Raw genomic sequence first — 17337 nt, forward strand, 5'->3', positions numbered from 1 at the left:
CGACTGAGCCTGGTTTCTCCCAAGGTTTTTTTCTCCATTCTGTCTCTGATGGAGTTTTGGTTCCTTGCCGCTGTCGCCTCTGGCTTGCTTAGTTGGGAACACTTCATTTCCAGCGATATTGTCGACCTGATTGCAAAGACACTATTTAAACTGAACTGAGCTGGATGATGACATCACTGAATTCAATAATGAAATGCCTTTAACTGAAAATCTTTTTTTTTATCTTTTTATTTTACATTATTGACACACTATTTTCCTTTTTTGATATTGTGCAGTTGCTTGACTTGACATTTCATAAATCTACACCTTCATTTGATGAAGGGTTACAAAGCCAAACATTAAGTTATTAACTAGCATTTGAAACAGCATTTGCACTGATGAATCGTTTACACTAAGACCTAGAATGTGTATTAAGGATCAACTAAGTTTTCATGTTCTCCCATCTAGACCCTGTGAGTCCTGAAGTGCTCCTGTTGGGCGAAGAGGGCTTCTCTCTGTATTCTGGGGTTCATAAATGTCTCGCCGTGTCCCAGGGTGACAGTCTGAGCTCTGTGCTTCATGAACAGCTGTCTCTGGACAGAGACTCGGACAGTCTGACCACGTCTCCCTCCTCCAGTAGCTTAGACACCTACAGCAGCCACAAGCTGTTCAAGGCCTTCAGTAAGTCCAGCAGCAGTCAGGGTCTGGAGCCCTCGATGAGGCCCGGCGGAGCGGTTTCTGGGCTGGACGCAGGCAGCGGATCCTCTTTGTCTGAGGCAGACGGTGTGGTCGAGCCCAGGTTGTCCCGCTCCGTGACGGATGGGGAGATGAGACGAGCCCTGAGCCCTTCTAACTACCATGGAGTGAGTGCTGCCACTGCATTTTTTTTATTTTATATGACATTTTATTTTAATTTATATTTTATATTTATTTTGAATGTATTCTTTATTTTATATATGTTTATTTATTATATAAAAAAATATATTTTATTTGGTTTTGTTTTGTTTTTATTTTTAGTTTTGTTATTTCCTCTACTTTAGTCTTTTATTTAGTCTTTTATTTCATGTTATTTTATTTTATTTTATTTTATTATACTAGCTCCAAAATGACAAAAACCCTAGTCATATGATAGCTTTGTGTGAGGAATGGACAAAATTTAAGTCATTATTCACTTCATGTGTAACTTGTATGTCAAGATTTCAATGTAGAGATATAACTTGATCCATATAGTGCTTTACTAACTGTTGTGTCACAGAGGACCTGCAGCTTTGGAGGATTTGATCTCACAAGCCGATCTGTGTACATGAGCAACAGCAGCTGTGACCCCACAGTAAGGACACATTGTAAACATGCAAATTAATTCATAAAATCTATTCCAAATGCATTCAGATCTATTTATGCCAGACTTCTTCCATTTCATTCTTATCATTTTGAGAAGATTAAGATTGTGCATAATGTCACGTCTATCCTCCAGAATGAAAATGGTAATATCAGCATGAGAGACGCATCCAGATCTCCAACACCTTCCCGTATCTCTCTGGGGAAGAAGGTGAAATCTGTTAAAGAGACCATGAGGAAACGCATATCCAAGAAATATAATTCCTCTCCATCAGAGCAGGTGATTGTTTGATAAAGATTCATTCATAATGCAAGATACTGGAAAGACTGTGGATTTGAGCAATTCCAGTATAGCAAACCTGTAATTTTTGTCAAAGCAGAATACAGTCTAAACTTGCAAAGCCAAGAGACTAATTGTGAGTGGTGGTTGCTTACTGGCCCAAGTCAAAGAGTTAGTCTACAAAGCAAAAATCAGGTTGCTTGCTTTTTAGGTTGTTCTATCTCTGACTCTAAAATGAGCAAAAGTAATAGTGATGCAAACCCCACTTATCATTGAGCAAAATTACATTTTACCATCTTACAATTGTGGCGCCCTCTGTTGGCAGTTGTATTGATTTCAGTGTGTTGTTGTTCTCTTGTGACTCTCAGTCAAGCCCGAGCCGAGCTCCCAGCAGCCCACAGTCTCCTCACACGGACACAGACTCTCTGGAGAAACCCAAACTCAAGGCCGGAGGATCAGTGGAGAGTTTGAGGAGTTCCCTCAGCGGACAGAGCTCCACGAGTGAGTTTATCTGCTTCACATATACTTTTGAAAGGCTTGTTTGTGAAAATGTCAGACAAAATGTAATAAACAAATATAGCCTTTGTAATATAAAACCTTATAAAAGTAATATCAAATAAAAAATATATAAAAGCCAAATATAAAACCATGATCATCACTAGAAAAAATTGCCATATTGTGTTTTCATTAAAATATGAAAAAGCTGAAAGTTGCAGTGTTGACTATTGACTGAAAAAAAAAAGTTGTGAAACGAATAATTTACAACTAACTGAAATAAAACAAGCTTAAGTAGAAGCACTAAAATTACTAAAACTGAAATAAAAATTATATTAAATCTAAATAGAAAAATGTAAAGAAAATACAAAAATATGAATAATAGATATGTATAATGCATAAATTTGTATAATAATTAATATTACAAATCATTTTCTCATTTTGAAATAAAAATGCAATGTTGCATTGCCAACTAATAGAAATTAAATTTTGAAGTACTAAAATTACTACAACTAGAACTGAAATAAAAAATTAAAACAATTCAACTAATATTAAAAATATTACAGCATATTAGAAATTAAAAAAACTAATAAAAACGAAGAAAGCACATAACAAAAATTAGTAAAACTTACCAAAAATTTAAAATAAAAACAAGTATTTAAGCTATTTAAAAATCTTAATATTAAGTAATTGTTTATATAAAGTGAAGTGACGTTTGGCCAAGTATGATGAGCCATACTCGGAATTTATGCTCTGTAACAGAATAGAATAGAATAATTTGAATTTGTGATACAAATTTTTTTACTAATTACGCAGCTGCTTATCAAATAAATGCACATAAAATATACATTTTTGATTTGAAATTATTTTATTTGCTAGAAGAAATCTAAATTGTTGTCTTGGACAAAGCTCAGTTAAACAGTTTTATAGGTCAGCATCATTATTCAATAATGTTTGACTGTGAATTTGACCAGAAAGCTATATAATATAGATATAATTTAAAAAACAAACAAAAAATGAACTAAAATGCTGATAGAACTGTGGTCCTAAATGATTACCATATTCATATACTATGGTATTTCCATGGTACTTTAAAGAGTAGCAGGTTTTTGAGGGTAGTTTTTAAAGCAGGAGTTGTTTTGCAGGCGGTCAGACGGTCAGCACCACAGACTCGTCCACCAGTAACCGTGAGAGTGTGAAATCAGAGGACGGTGATGAAGACGAGCTGCCCTACAGAGGACCCTTCTGTGGCCGAGCTCTGGTTCACACAGACTTCACCCCGAGCCCGTATGACACCGACTCCCTCAAGCTCAAGGTCAGACGCCTGGTCTCTCAGAAATACACTGACCATCAGCTTCTGTTGCTCTGTGTCTGTAGCATGTGTTTGCTCTTCCAGAGAGGAGATCTGATCGACATCATCAGTAAGCCGCCCATGGGCACGTGGATGGGGCTCCTCAATAACAAGGTGGGAACGTTTAAGTTCATCTACGTGGACGTGCTGAACGAGGAAGAGGAGAAACCCAAACGCAGCGTGAAGAAGAGGAGGAAAAATCGCCCTCCTAAACCGACCTCTGTAGAGGAGCTTCTGGAGCGCATCAATCTCAAAGTAATGCAATAACGCTCCGTTCAATGAATCCCATAATTATCTGACACTTTTTGATGCAATATTTTAATGGTAGAACATTACCAAGTTCATTAATATTATAAATATACTATTATATATTACACTATTTTTATTAATTGTTTGAATTAGCTTTTATTTTTATACTTTGCTTTCATATTAATTTGTTAATTTTGTTATATACTTCTATTATTTCTTTATTCTTTATTCATTTTGTTTACTGTAAATATTACTATTAAAGTTTTTAATAGTAACTTTAGTACCCAGTTAGTAATTTTGGTAACTCTTTAAAATAAGGTCCCATTAGTTAATCTTAGTTAATGCATTTAAGTAACAAGAAATAACAGTGAGCAATACATTTGTTACAGTATTTTTTAATCGCTATTATTGTAAGTTAATACAAATACAAGTGTTCATTGTTAGTTCATGTTATCCAGTAAATAATATTAACAGATATAGCTTTTGATTTTACAAATTTATAATAAAATACTGAAGTGAACATTAATGGAGTAGGGATGTGCAACAGCGATCGAGTACTCTAGTACTTGGCGTGACAGCGACGATCGATCATGAAAACGATGATCGTGGGAAAAAATATATAAAAATCTGATGGGTGGCACCCTGAGCTCTGATTGTTTAGCTTGCAAGAGCATGCGGTTCAAGAGAAGAGAGAGAAGCTTGGCTTTGAAGTCACGTAGTGATGTCTGGGTTAGCTACATACAAATCTGATTAATGTAATATAGGATGCATTGGGATGTTAACATTTATTTGCATGCAGCTAAATGCGCTGCAGATTACCAGTATTTAGTTTCATGCTCAAATGCAATGCAAGTTATTTGAGAGGGTCATATTGCTTTTAGATGTTTCTTTTTAAAAAAATACTGATCCTATTATAATGCAACAGTGATTTTTTTCATCATATTTGTTGTCATCATACAGTAGGCATACTTCAATTAAAATGGTTTTCGTACTTCGTATGGCTTTGAAAACACGATTTTAGGAATCACTTGATAATGTAGATGAAAATAGCACAAATCCGCCATAAGCATTAATGACATAAACATTATAATGAGACTTTTATAGAATGTGAAATCTAGAGTGAATTCTGTCCTTGCCCGTGTTTCAGCGCGTTGTTGAAAGCGCATCACAGCGGGAGCGCTCTCTCTCTCTCACTATAGCACATAACTTAAAATTCACTGGCATATGCATCCTTTTGTGCAGATACAAGTTGTAATGATACGTTTATGTTATGTATCTAAGTTATCTGATTAATATCATAGGAAGTGTCATAGAACAGGTTTCAGTTTATTGTCATAAAGTCAGCTTCATTCTTTTTTAGATGCTTCTTTTTTTAATAACATTGCTGCATCATAATCATAATCTAACATCTAATTGTGTTCATGTTTTCATAGATTTTATGTTTTCATGTCATATTTTTAATTATGATTAATCGTTTTTGAAACCTATCGATGATCGAAATAAGAAATTGCCAAAAATGCCCATCCCTATAATGGAGAGATTTTTTTAATCTAGTAGTTATATTTTATGGTATTTTAGCCTCAAAATTTTGTATTTCATCAACAAGTGAGTTTTAGTTTCAGTTAATGATCATAACCCTGGTTTACTGTCGCGCAGGAGCACATGCCTACGTTCCTGTTCAATGGTTATGAGGATCTGGATACGTTTAAACTGTTGGAGGAGGAAGATCTGGACGAGCTGAACATCAGAGATCCTCAACACAGAGCCGTGCTGCTCACCGCCGTCGAGCTGCTGCAGGAGTGTGACAGTGAGAGACACACACACACACACACACACACAAACATATACACACACACACACACACACACAAACATATACACACACACACCGACAGATAGAATAGTCTACTGGTCTCACTGATTTAATATTGGGTCACTAAAAGACGATGGTAGTTGTATTGATTATAAAAGACTTTTTATAAATTTTATACTACCATTTACAGTTTAGGCAAAATTAAAAAAAAATTGGCCAATTGTGACAAGTGACAGTAAAGACTTTTATAATGTTACAAAAGATATTAAAAATGATTTCTGAAGGATCATGTGTTACTGAGGACTGGAGTAATGATGCTGAAAATTCAGATTTGCATCACAATAATAAATTACATTTCAAAATATATTTAAATAGAAAGCACTTATTTTAAATCGTAATAATATTTCACATTATTGCTGTTTTTATTCAGATCAAATAAATGCCAAAAACATTCAAAAATCTTACCGACACCAAAACTTTGAACGGTAGTGTGTATTACAGATACATCTAAAAATGTATTTTATATTTTAGATTCATTACATGTAAAGTAAAACATTTCAAAAGTTTTTTGTTTTTATTTTGATGAGTAGAGCTTACAGCTCATGAAAGTCAAACATCAGTATCTCAAAATATTAGAATATTTTGAATTCCGGGTATCGCTTGTTCTTTGAAACCATAATAATGGGGAAGACTGCTGACTTGGCAATGATCCAGAAGACGAACATTGACGCCCTCCACAAAGAGGGTATGTCACAGAGGGTCATTACTGAAAGGTGTGGCTGTTTACAGAGTGCTGTATCAAAGCATATTAAATGCAAAGTTGACTGGAAGGAAGAATTTGGATAGGAAAAGGTGCACAAGCAACAGGGATGACCGCAAGCTTGAGAATACTGTCAAGCAAAGCTGATTCAAACACTTGGGAGAGCTTCACAAGGAGTGGACTGAAGCTGGAGTCAGTGCATCAAGAGTCACCACGCTCAGACGTCTTCAGGAAAAGAGCTACCAAGCCACTTCTGAACCAGAGACAACGTCAGAAGCGTCTTACCTGGGCTGTGGAGAAAAAGAACTGGACTGTTGCTCAGTGGTCCAAAGTCCTCTTTTCAGATGAAAGTAAATTTTGCATTTCATTTGGAAATCAAGGTCCCAGAGTCTGGAGGAAGAGTGGAGAGGCACAGAATCCATGTTGCTTGAAGTCCAGTGTGAAGTTTCCACAGTCAGTGATGATTTGGGCTGCCATGTCATCTGCTGGTGTTGGTCCACTGTGTCTTCTGACGTCCACAGTCAACGCAGTCATCTACCAGGAAATTTTAGAGCACTTCATGCTTTCTTCTGCTGACAAGCTTTATGGAGATCCTGATTTCATTTTCCAGCAGGACTTGGCACCTGCCCATACTGCCAAAGGTACCAAAAGCTGGTTCAATGACCATGGTGTTACTGTGCTTGATTGGCCAGCAAACTCGCCTGACCTGAACCCCATAGAGAATCTATGGGGTATTGTCTAGAGGAAGATGAGAGACACCAGACCCAACAATGCAGATGACCTGAAGGCCACTATCAAAGCAACCTGGGCGTCCATTACACCTGAGCAGTGCCACAGGCTGATTGCCTCCATGCCACGCCGCATTGATGCAGTAATTCATGCAAAAGGAGGCCCAACCAAGTATTGAGTGCATAGAAATGAACATACTTTTCAGAAGCCTGACATTTCTGTTTAAAATACAGTGGAGCAAATAAGTATTTGATACACTGCCGATTTTTCAGGTTTTCCCAATTACAAAGAATGGAGAGATCTGTAATTTTCATCGTAGGTACACCTCCGCTTTGAGAGACAGAATATTAAAAAAAATCCAGAAAATAACATTGTATGATTTTTTTTAATAATTAACTTCCATTTTATTGCATGAAATAAGTATTTGATCACCTACCAACCCGCAAGAATTCTGGCTCTCACAGACCTGTTAGTTTGTCTTTAAGAAGCCCTCCTATCCTCCACTCATTACCTGTATTAATTGCACCTGTTTGAATTAATCAGCAGGACTTATCTGGGTCTGGGTTAGTCGTGGCCTAATGGATAGAGAGTTGGACTTGTAACCCTGAAGGTCGTGGGTTTGAGTCTCAGGTCCGGCAGGGATTGTAGGTGGGGGAGTGAATAACCAACACTCTCTCCACCCTCACCCATGACTGAGGTGAGACCCTTGAGCAAGGCACCAAACCCCCAACTGCTCCCCGGGCGCCGCAGCATTGGCTGCCCACTGCTCCGGGTGTATGTTCACTACTCTGTGTACACTTGGATGGGTTAAATGCAGAGCACAAATTCCGAGTATTTACTGTAGATTTACAGAAACTCGCTGATATGATCACAGAGAGTGAGCAACAACACCCAGACTCTGTTTTAATCATCTCAGGGACTTTAATAAAGCAAATCTCTCCCGTGAACTGCCAAAATACAGACAGCACATCACATGTCCCACCAGAGACAGTAATATATTGGATCACTGTTACACAGCAATAAAGGACGCATATCACTCTGTTCCACGAGCAGCTTTAGGACTCTCTGATCACTGTTTGATTCATCTTATTCCAACCTACAGGTAGAAACTTAAATCTGCAAAGCCTGTATTAAGATCTGTTAAAAGATGGACTAACGAAACAGAGCAGGATTTACAAGCCTGTTTCTCTCTCACTGATTGGTCTGTTTTTGAAGCCGCTGCCATCGATCTGGACGAGCTCACAGAGACTGTAACATCATATATCAGTTTCTGTGAGGATATGTGCATTCCTAAAAGGACTCATCTAATCTACAACAATGACAAACCATGGTTCACTGCAAAACTCAGACAGCTCCGTCAGGCCAAAGAAGATGCTTACAGAAAGGGGGATAAAGTCTTGTACAAACAGGCCAAATACACACTGGAAAAGGAGATCAGAGTGGCAAAGAGGAATTATTCTGACAAGCGAAGGAAAAAATTATCTTCCAGTGATCCTGCTTCGGTGTGAAAAGTCATGAAGGATATCACCAGTTACAAGACACCATCCCCCAGCACTCTGGAGAATCAACACCTGGCAGACGACTTGAACGAGTTTTATTGTTGTTTTGAAAAATCACCTCATACCCGCCCTGAACACCTCTCCACACAACCATTAACACCTCCAGCAACCCTCTTCTCCCCCCAGTAACGTGCGGTGAAATCTTGTCATGGGTAGGCTGTGACCTATCAATGTGGCATATATGTTCATATATTGTAAAAGTCCTCTTTGTTGGGTGTATTTCTCAATTTCAAAAAAGCTCTTTTTTCTTCATAGGACAATGTTGAAAATCTTTTTAAGTAATAAATATCCATAATATCCAAATATCCAACGGTTCACAGCCGTCGAACTAGGTTGACAGCCAACGCTAGGCGCCGCTAGATGCAAAGTATCGGGAAGCGCGGATTGAGTGAGAGCGAGTGGATCACGTGACATGAAGCAAACTCGGTCTCTGCCTCAATGTTGATAATTAAAGACAGCATGAGAACTGACTGCGCATGCGCAAATCTACGTAAACTACGTTCTATGGACCAAAGAGGCACTGCTAACCTCTACCTCAATGGCCATGGCCTTGAATTTCCTGCATGAAACAATGGTTTTTAGGAGCAAACTATGGCAAAATTAGTATATTATATGTGTATTCCTGAAAATTTTTGTTACAAAAATTTATATTTGGAATAAAATAAATGCAATTAATAATGTGGTTTGTGGTGAATTAATAAAGCTCTTGGAATTAATAAATGTAATGTCAACATTGGTGAGGCACTGCCTACCCTGCCTACCCTGACCGCACCTCCCTGTCTCCCCCACACCTACAATTCAAATCAGCGAAGAAGATGTGTGCCAGGTCTTCAGGAAGAACAAAAGAAGGAAAGCACCAGGCCCAGACGGTGTGTCACCAGCCTGTCTGAAATCCTGTGCTGACCAGCTGGCCCCCATCTTCACACAGATCTTTAACAAATTACTGGAGCTGTGCGAAGTCCCCTTATGCTTCAAACGCTCCACCATCATCCCCGTCCCAAAGAAACCCAAAATTACTGGACTTAATGACTACAGACCTGTGGCTCTAACGTCTGTAGCCATGAAATCATTTGAAAGATTTTTGGCTTATCTGAAGGACATCACTGGTCCCTTACTGGACCCCCTGCAGTTTGCCTACAGAGCAAACAGGTCTGGGGATGATGCAGTCAATATGGGACTGCACTTTATCCTGCAGCATCTGGACAGACCAGGGACTTATGTGAGGATCCTGTTTGTGGACTTCAGCTCCGCTTTTAACACCATCACAGAAACCCTTCAGAATAAACTAACCCAGCTCTCCGTCCCCACCTCTAAAAAAATGGAAAAATATGATTCACTAAAATATGTAAAATAAAAATGTTCATTAACTAAAGCTGCAGTTAAATCCATGACATAAAATTCAAAAATAGCATGTGCTTTGGTACATCATTAATGATTATTAATGATTAATTGCTTGAAAGCATCATACATCATGTAAATAAATTAATATGATCTATATGCATTGCAAATATTCATTATAGGCCAGATGCGACATTAAATTTTACACAAAAAATAAAATAAACAACCGTTACTGGCTTAACTTCTGGTAGACTTCCAAATAGAATCAATAACAGCTAAGTCCCTCTAGAGTAGATTATTTTATATAACAAGCAAAATATGTTTGCTGCGTAAATCAGGCGGACTTATTGAAACATGCAAATTCATTCTCTGCCAGGAGGAGTTGCTTTAAAGCGGGAGAAATAGAGGTTTCTCCGGTAACGGCTGTACACAAAGCAACTTCATTACTCATCACTTTAACTTTAACTGCGTTTGTAGCCGGCGCCACTAGGCACTAGGCAGAACGATAAACAAAGACCGGAAGTTAACTTCGGGCCAGGCGCGTGCACCCAATGAAACCATCTATAACAGTTGTTCTCAAAGTGTGGTACGCAGAGGAATCTCTGAATGAAATATAAATTAGGCCATGTGTCCACCAAAGCGTTTTTTTGTTTTTTTTTTCCCCTGAGGCTAGCAAATTTTTTAAATTGTTTTAAATGGGAGCGTCTTTTTCATGCTGAGCACTCGGGCGTTTTTTTCTCGGCGCCGAGAGTTGAAGAATATTCAACTTTGGGTAAAACTTAGTCACTTTAGTCAGCTAACCAATCACAGTGGAGGAGGGGCGGGACTAATATCGTCACACCCTGCTTGTACTACGACTGAATAACAATGGAGAAGTTAATATTGTCTCCGAGTGTTTATGTCTTTACCAGATGGAATTGCCGGAGTACCATAATATTATGAAAAATAATGCTTGGAGAAACATTTCATTCGCGATGCGTCTGCCATATTACTTCAGCAGATATTCCATATAATAGCAACCACAGCGTCTCAACTGAAAAAAAACTAAAATACGCTGCCCTCTAAAATAAGCGCTCACAGCTGGCCGTTTTCAGCTGGCTTTCCTGGACACGTGGCCTGATTGTTGTTACTTGCAGCTACACATACAGCCTGTTATTTAATTTTTATCAAGTACTTTTTATTTTAAAGTTAAATAAAAACTGTACTGTACTTAAAAATTACATGAAAATGTATTGTAGCAATTTAAAAGTTAAAACTGTAAGTTACTGTACTTAAATGTTAAGTACCATACATTTTCATTTAATCTTTAAGTACAGGTTTTTTTTAAAACATTTATGTACATTAGTTTTTATTTCACTTTTAGGTACAATATATTTTAATTTAATAATAAATTTTTTTATAAAAATTTTTTTTATTTTTTTAACTGTGCATAGTGCTACTGTATTTTAATGTGGGTCATAATGGTGGTACTTGAAAAGCCAAATATTTTCTGAGGTGGTATTTGGTGTAAAAAGTTTGAGAACCACTGGTCTATAATGTTAAATGCAATCTGAAAAAGGTGTAAATTGCTCTTGCAGTTATTGTGTCTTCATCATATGTTGTTGTGGTTTGATCTGCAGGTTGCAGTGACCCGGAGCGCGAGGGATCGTCCGGAGACTCCCAGGAGAAGCTTCCGTCGGAGAGCAGCGTGCCGCCAGCGGACTCTCCTCGTGACTCGGGCTGCTACGAGAGCAGCGAGAACCTGGAGAACGGTAATGACAGCCTTCCTCGTCTGTGACTCTCCAGCCCTCCTCTTCCTCCTGTCTGTGATCTCTGCATGAATCCAGTCAGATCTGCTTTCATTCCTCTCTCTCTCTGCTGTGAGGAGCACTGGGACTTTCACAGCATCTCATCCATGTTTCCGACAGCTCGGCATCAGTTTCTCTTCATGTGACTTTGCTTTGAGATTTCACTTCAGTCCATTTCCATTCGAGAATGGCCGTTTTTTGCGCTTGCTGAATTTGTGTTGAACGAAAAGAGTGAGGAAGTTTGGTCCTGAATCAGTATTATTCACTGTTACAGCTTGAAATCTGATCACATAAATGAATAATTCTAGTCCTAACATGCTCATGTGAAGAGCCCTTGTGAAGAGTCATTCTTTTTTTGCTTGTGCTTGCGAGACAATGCTGTTTGTGTGTGTATATTTTTCTAGTAAAAATGATATAATGTTGCACAATATCTTTAGATGTGCCTAAAAATCATTTGTGATATGTAAACATATGAGATTAAAGTAGATATTTACAGTACAAAACAAAACGATACATTTTGCTCCACTGGTAAAGACAAAAGATACAATCATAGCTGCGATGACATCAATATGTCTTGAGAATTAAAAGATTGAATCTCATGAAAACATGTCCAGGACGCATTTCACCCCAAAATCTCTTTTTAAAAACTACCAAATTAAATGTTGTTTAGAGAAAAGCCTCTTTTAAAGTTAATTTAGTTTTTCTTCTTCAATTTTAAATCTTTGAAACACATTTTCCCCTCACATTTACCTGTAAATGCTAAATGAATACATGTAAATGCAAACTCTCATTACAGTAATGCATCCAGATGTTTTTGTGTAATTCCTCTTATTTTAAATGGTGCTTGTCATAACACTAATACTATTTTTTAATTAGTTATAAGGGCAAAAAAGCAGCATTTGAGACTCCTGTCACTCATTCTAATTTTAATATTATTTTACATAAAAATAAAAGGACTATAAAATGAATCCTGACTGTTTCACGATGCAAAAAGTTCATGATGGTCCTAAAAGTAGTGTTCAGTTCTTTAAGTAAAATATAACTTCTGGTTTTGGGATTATACTGTATATGACCCCGAAATGTATTAATACAGATTTTAATAATCTTTTTATATATAAAAATATCATGAATTTAATTAAAATACAAATATTTTTGTTCATATTATTTTAATCTGTAATATTATTCATTTATTTCTTGTATTAAAATGAATTAATTCTACAATAATGTTTTTGCATTACAGTAATTTTGAGATTTTTTTTAACCGTTTGAAGGGGGCCTGTGTTTAATTCCCGATATCTCACAATGTTAAAAGTTGATTATGGTCCTAAAAATAGTGTTTGTTTCTTTAAGCAAAATATAACTGTGATTTTGGGATTAAATATGACCCTGAAATGTTCTTGACAGGTTTTGTGAGATTCATCCAAAATGTCTTACATGTTCTTTGCAACTGTGGCTAAAAAAGGTCCGTGTTCATGGATCCGAGCGAAACTCTTGTGAGGGGTCACGGGACTGACGGCGGTTGAGCTCTGTCTGTGTCACTGACCAGTTATTGTCATTACAGAAGATATGGAATAAAACGCTCTATGATCTACTCATCTGAAACGCCTGCTTATTCCTGTCTGCTCCTGTCCATTTCCATCCAGAACCTTCTGCTCTCTCGTAAACTATATATTTCATCACTTTGCATAACATGCCAGTTTCTCTTTGCATGCAGAACTTTACACAAGTCTACGATCTGTCAAGTAAATACACTACAGTTCCAATGTTTTGGGTCAGATATTTTTTTAAAGATATTTTGTTCATTTTATATATATATACACACACACACACACAAACACATTATAAATGTCTTTACTGTTACTTTTGACCATTTAATGTGCCCTTGCTGAATAAAAGAAATTGTTTCTTTTTCAAAAAAAATTACACCAAACTTTTGAGTGGTAGTGTAAAATTTAAAATATATTTCTATATATATATTTCCTGTTGTTCCATGTTGAATCACATCTTCTTTACATGAATCTTCTTGTAGGCAAAGGCAAAAAGACGTCTCATTTAAGCAGGTCCTCATCAGGCTTTGAGTCCAGCCATCTCTCCTCCCCTGAGTTTCCCATCCCACCCCTTTGCCATTCCAGCAGGTTAAACCCACAAACCAGACAGGACGGTCCACTTCCACTGCAGATCGACTCCATCAAGAGTCTTCATCTGAGGAGAAACCACAGCATGTTCAGAGGAAGATTCCTGAGTCGCAGTTGTGACGCGCTGGATCAGCCGTCTACTCAAACTGAGCTTAGGAAACTTTACTTCTCAGTAGAGGAACTTCATCTGCGATGTCCTGAGAGAAAGCAGCCGGACAGCTCAGAAACGGTGTCCAATAGTACTGAGGAGAATCCAGGTGAAGGTCAGGAGAACCTTCTCACACCTGACGAGTCTGAAGAGATTGGAAACGGAGCTCAGCCATCCTCCAGCGTTTCAGTGGTGGAGTATGATGTGGTGCCTGCAGATGATCTTCCTCCAAGCACACAGCGCATGAAACCACCAGTTCCTCCGAAACCTCTTCCACTGCCGTCATTGAAGGGCTTTGACACTGGCTTCGGGAGAAAGGAGGTGCAGATAAGCACATCTAAGTCAAACCCCTGTCCAGAAGTTCCCAGGATCTCCAAGTCACTCATTTACAGACCTACAAAGAAAGTTCACTCGGGAAAAACGCCCTACCTGGAGACTTTAGTGGAGGAAAAGTTGTGCTCTGATGGTATCGACCTCACAGAAGAGCCATATTCTGACAAGGTATATCTGCCTTTTTAACTTGATTTAATGGTGTATATTAAAGATAAATGGTCTATATTAAAGTATTAATTATGTTAAAGTGGTGGTGTTTGAGCATTAAGACTCAAAAAAAGATGAACACAAAAAATGTGGACATGATTAGAAAAGGATAAATGGTCTAAAAAATAGTCACACGTGTTCTTTACAGTTAAAAAAAATGACCACCATTGCAATGGAAGAAAATTAAAAATATGAAAATAGAGCAATTTGTGGGGGCAATAAAGTATATAAATCATCCGCGAAAAAGTTGAATTGTTTTGTATTTTTTAACTTAAAAACTGCAATTAATTGTTTACTGTAATGAACTGTAATTCAACACTGTAGCTAATTGAAAACAGCACTAAATGTTTTTCTATGATTTATATTAAGAAATAAATCATATATATATTGTCTAATACCCTCAAAATACTAAATATGAAGAAATAAACATTATTGAAACAAAATATCATTTTATTTTTAAAAATACCACCATTGGAAGTGAATGGGGGAAATAAAAATATAAAAACATAGATTTTTTGGCTGTCTAAATATATGCAAAACCCATATATTCTAAATATTGTATTTAAAATGCTTTTGCTAATTTTTAAACCAACAAATGAACTACAAATAATATTATAAATATACTTTTTATTTGCATTATTTTTTATAGAAATAAATGGTGAATATAGTCCCATGACTTTCCCTTAAAATACAAAATATTAGGGAATAAATATACTGAATAAAAAAAAATATTAGTACAAAATATAGTCCTTTTATATATTTATTTTTAAGGAATGCGTGTCTACCCTGTTGACTTCACCAAAGGGTTAAACAAGATTGCAACATCACAACAAAATAAAAACACTCTTTAGCATCCAGAGTTTTGCATGGGAAAAGTTCAATTTTATTCAGAAAAATGGAAAATGTAGTTAGTTAAATATAGTGTAAAATATAGTATTATATTCTATTATAATATTCTTCATTTCTGTTTTTCAGCATGGCCGTTATGGAGTGCCCTTCTCTCTGGTTCAGAGATATTCTGAAGATCTGGACAAACCTTTGGGTGACATTGCCATTGTGATGGATCAGACGAGAATCCATCAGCTTCTGAAGCAGCATCGTATAGCAGTGAGTCTGTCTGCTGATGACTTACAGCATGATGAGCGTCACTTACAAATGTGTCTAACTTTGACTTTTTCATATCTCACAGATCCCACTGAGAAGTTTGTCAGAGATATGTGGGATTCCTTGAGGATTTCAGAACTGTGGGAGCAGCTTTGGAGAGCGACAGATGATCGAAAGCACATAACAAATCCAGCTTAAAAACACTGCTGAACTGATTCCTGATCAATCAAAACTGACAAGGGCTGGAATATTAATGGAATTTTACTTGCTTTTGATTCAGCCGAATGTTTTTTCCAGCTAGAATTTGTCCTTACCTGACTTATTCTGTCCTTTTAGGGTTTAGACAGCACAGTAGAAACTGAAATAGTTTGACTTTCTTATGTGGATGTGTTCTGAATGAAGCCACCAATGAGTGATTTGCTTTGAATCAGCTTTTGATTTCAGTCTGTAATGGTCTATATATAATAGTCACAATTTTAAGCAACTCTAGGAGTTTGTGCGAACCATAAATATTGCCTTTGAAAATGTACATATAATAGTGACTCTGCGTGGAAACCTAGATTTGTTGTAATATTTTTTGGATATATTGGATAGACCATTATCATAATTATTATTTTCCAGAAGCAGTTTTTTTGTTATTTTGATTAATATTTAAAAAATCTGCTGAGACTAAAAAGCATGTTTTCTGTATGCCGCATTCTTATATTTTCAGTAATGTTCAAACTGATTTCAAAGCATATTTATTTCCTGATGTAATATAGGATTTATTTTCTTGTAACAGTTATCATACCTATTTTAATCTATAACATTCTGTTCTGAGATAAAGAAGGGTTCTGGTATTTTATGGACTAATGCAAGTTGGTATGAATGAACTGTAAAATGGATTTTCAGAGACAAATGTGTTTTAAAAACTAATAAAGTCAAAAAGCTCTTAATTAGTTTATTTCCATATAGCTATATTCCATTTGACTACATACATTTCTAAGAATCAGCATATAATTTGCAAACGCTGGAAATAGCGCACATTCAAGTTACAAAATGACCGTGCCATTCGTATCTTAAAAATTAGGTTGTAAACGCATTGGAGGGAAAGTGAAATGTTAGCAACGTCTAATTTGTAATTTTATGTTTTTGACCTTTATATTCAAGCGTGAATATAGACCAGGGTTCCTCAAATCTTTCCCTGGAGGGCCAATCTGCTGCAGAGTTTAGCTCCAGCCCTGATCAAACTCACCTGCCTGTGATTTTCTAATGATCTTGAAGACTCTGATTAGCAGCTCAGGTGTGTTTGATTAGGGTTAGAGCTAAACTCTGCAGGAGTGGGCCAGATTTGAGGATCTCTCATATACAGGTACATCTAAAAAAAATGTAATATCGTGAAAAAGTTCATTTTTTCTTGTAACTTATTTCAAAAAGCTAAACATTCATATATTTTAGATTCATTACCTTTAAAGTAAAACATTTCAAAGTTTTTTTTGTTTTAATTTTGATGATTAGACCTTACAGCTCATGAAAGTCAAAAATCAGTATCTCATAATATTAGAATATTTACATTTGAGTATCAATTAATGACCATCCCTACAGTATAAATTCTGGGTATCTCTTGTTCTTTGAAACCACAATAATGGAGAAGACTGCTGACTTGGCAATGATCCAGAAGACGAACATTGACGCCCTCCACAAAGAGTCATTACTGAAAGCTGTGGCTGTTTACAGAGTGCTGTATCAAAGCA

At 36.7% G+C, this 17337-nt stretch overlaps 1 protein-coding gene across 2 annotated transcripts in view; it reads left to right on the forward strand.

Moving 5' to 3' along the window:
- Positions 1 to 16540, forward strand: part of LOC306885889 (SAM and SH3 domain-containing protein 1-like) — a 101352-nt gene extending 84812 nt beyond the window's left edge. For both annotated transcript variants that reach the window (XM_079442692.1, XM_079442693.1), the window contains exons 10-20: positions 448 to 842; positions 1235 to 1309; positions 1454 to 1597; positions 1966 to 2098; positions 3238 to 3407; positions 3489 to 3698; positions 5349 to 5499; positions 11510 to 11641; positions 13707 to 14461; positions 15476 to 15607; positions 15690 to 16540. In XM_079442692.1, the coding sequence (XP_079298818.1) occupies positions 448 to 842; positions 1235 to 1309; positions 1454 to 1597; positions 1966 to 2098; positions 3238 to 3407; positions 3489 to 3698; positions 5349 to 5499; positions 11510 to 11641; positions 13707 to 14461; positions 15476 to 15607; positions 15690 to 15731 (2339 nt within the window). In that variant the 3' untranslated portion in view covers positions 15732 to 16540. The remainder of the gene's footprint in view (positions 1 to 447; positions 843 to 1234; positions 1310 to 1453; positions 1598 to 1965; positions 2099 to 3237; positions 3408 to 3488; positions 3699 to 5348; positions 5500 to 11509; positions 11642 to 13706; positions 14462 to 15475; positions 15608 to 15689) is intronic.
- The last annotated feature ends 797 nt before the right edge of the window (positions 16541 to 17337 follow it).

This window comes from Barbus barbus, assembly GCF_936440315.1.
Source record: "Barbus barbus genome assembly, chromosome: 20".
Lineage (NCBI taxonomy): Eukaryota > Metazoa > Chordata > Actinopteri > Cypriniformes > Cyprinidae > Barbus > Barbus barbus.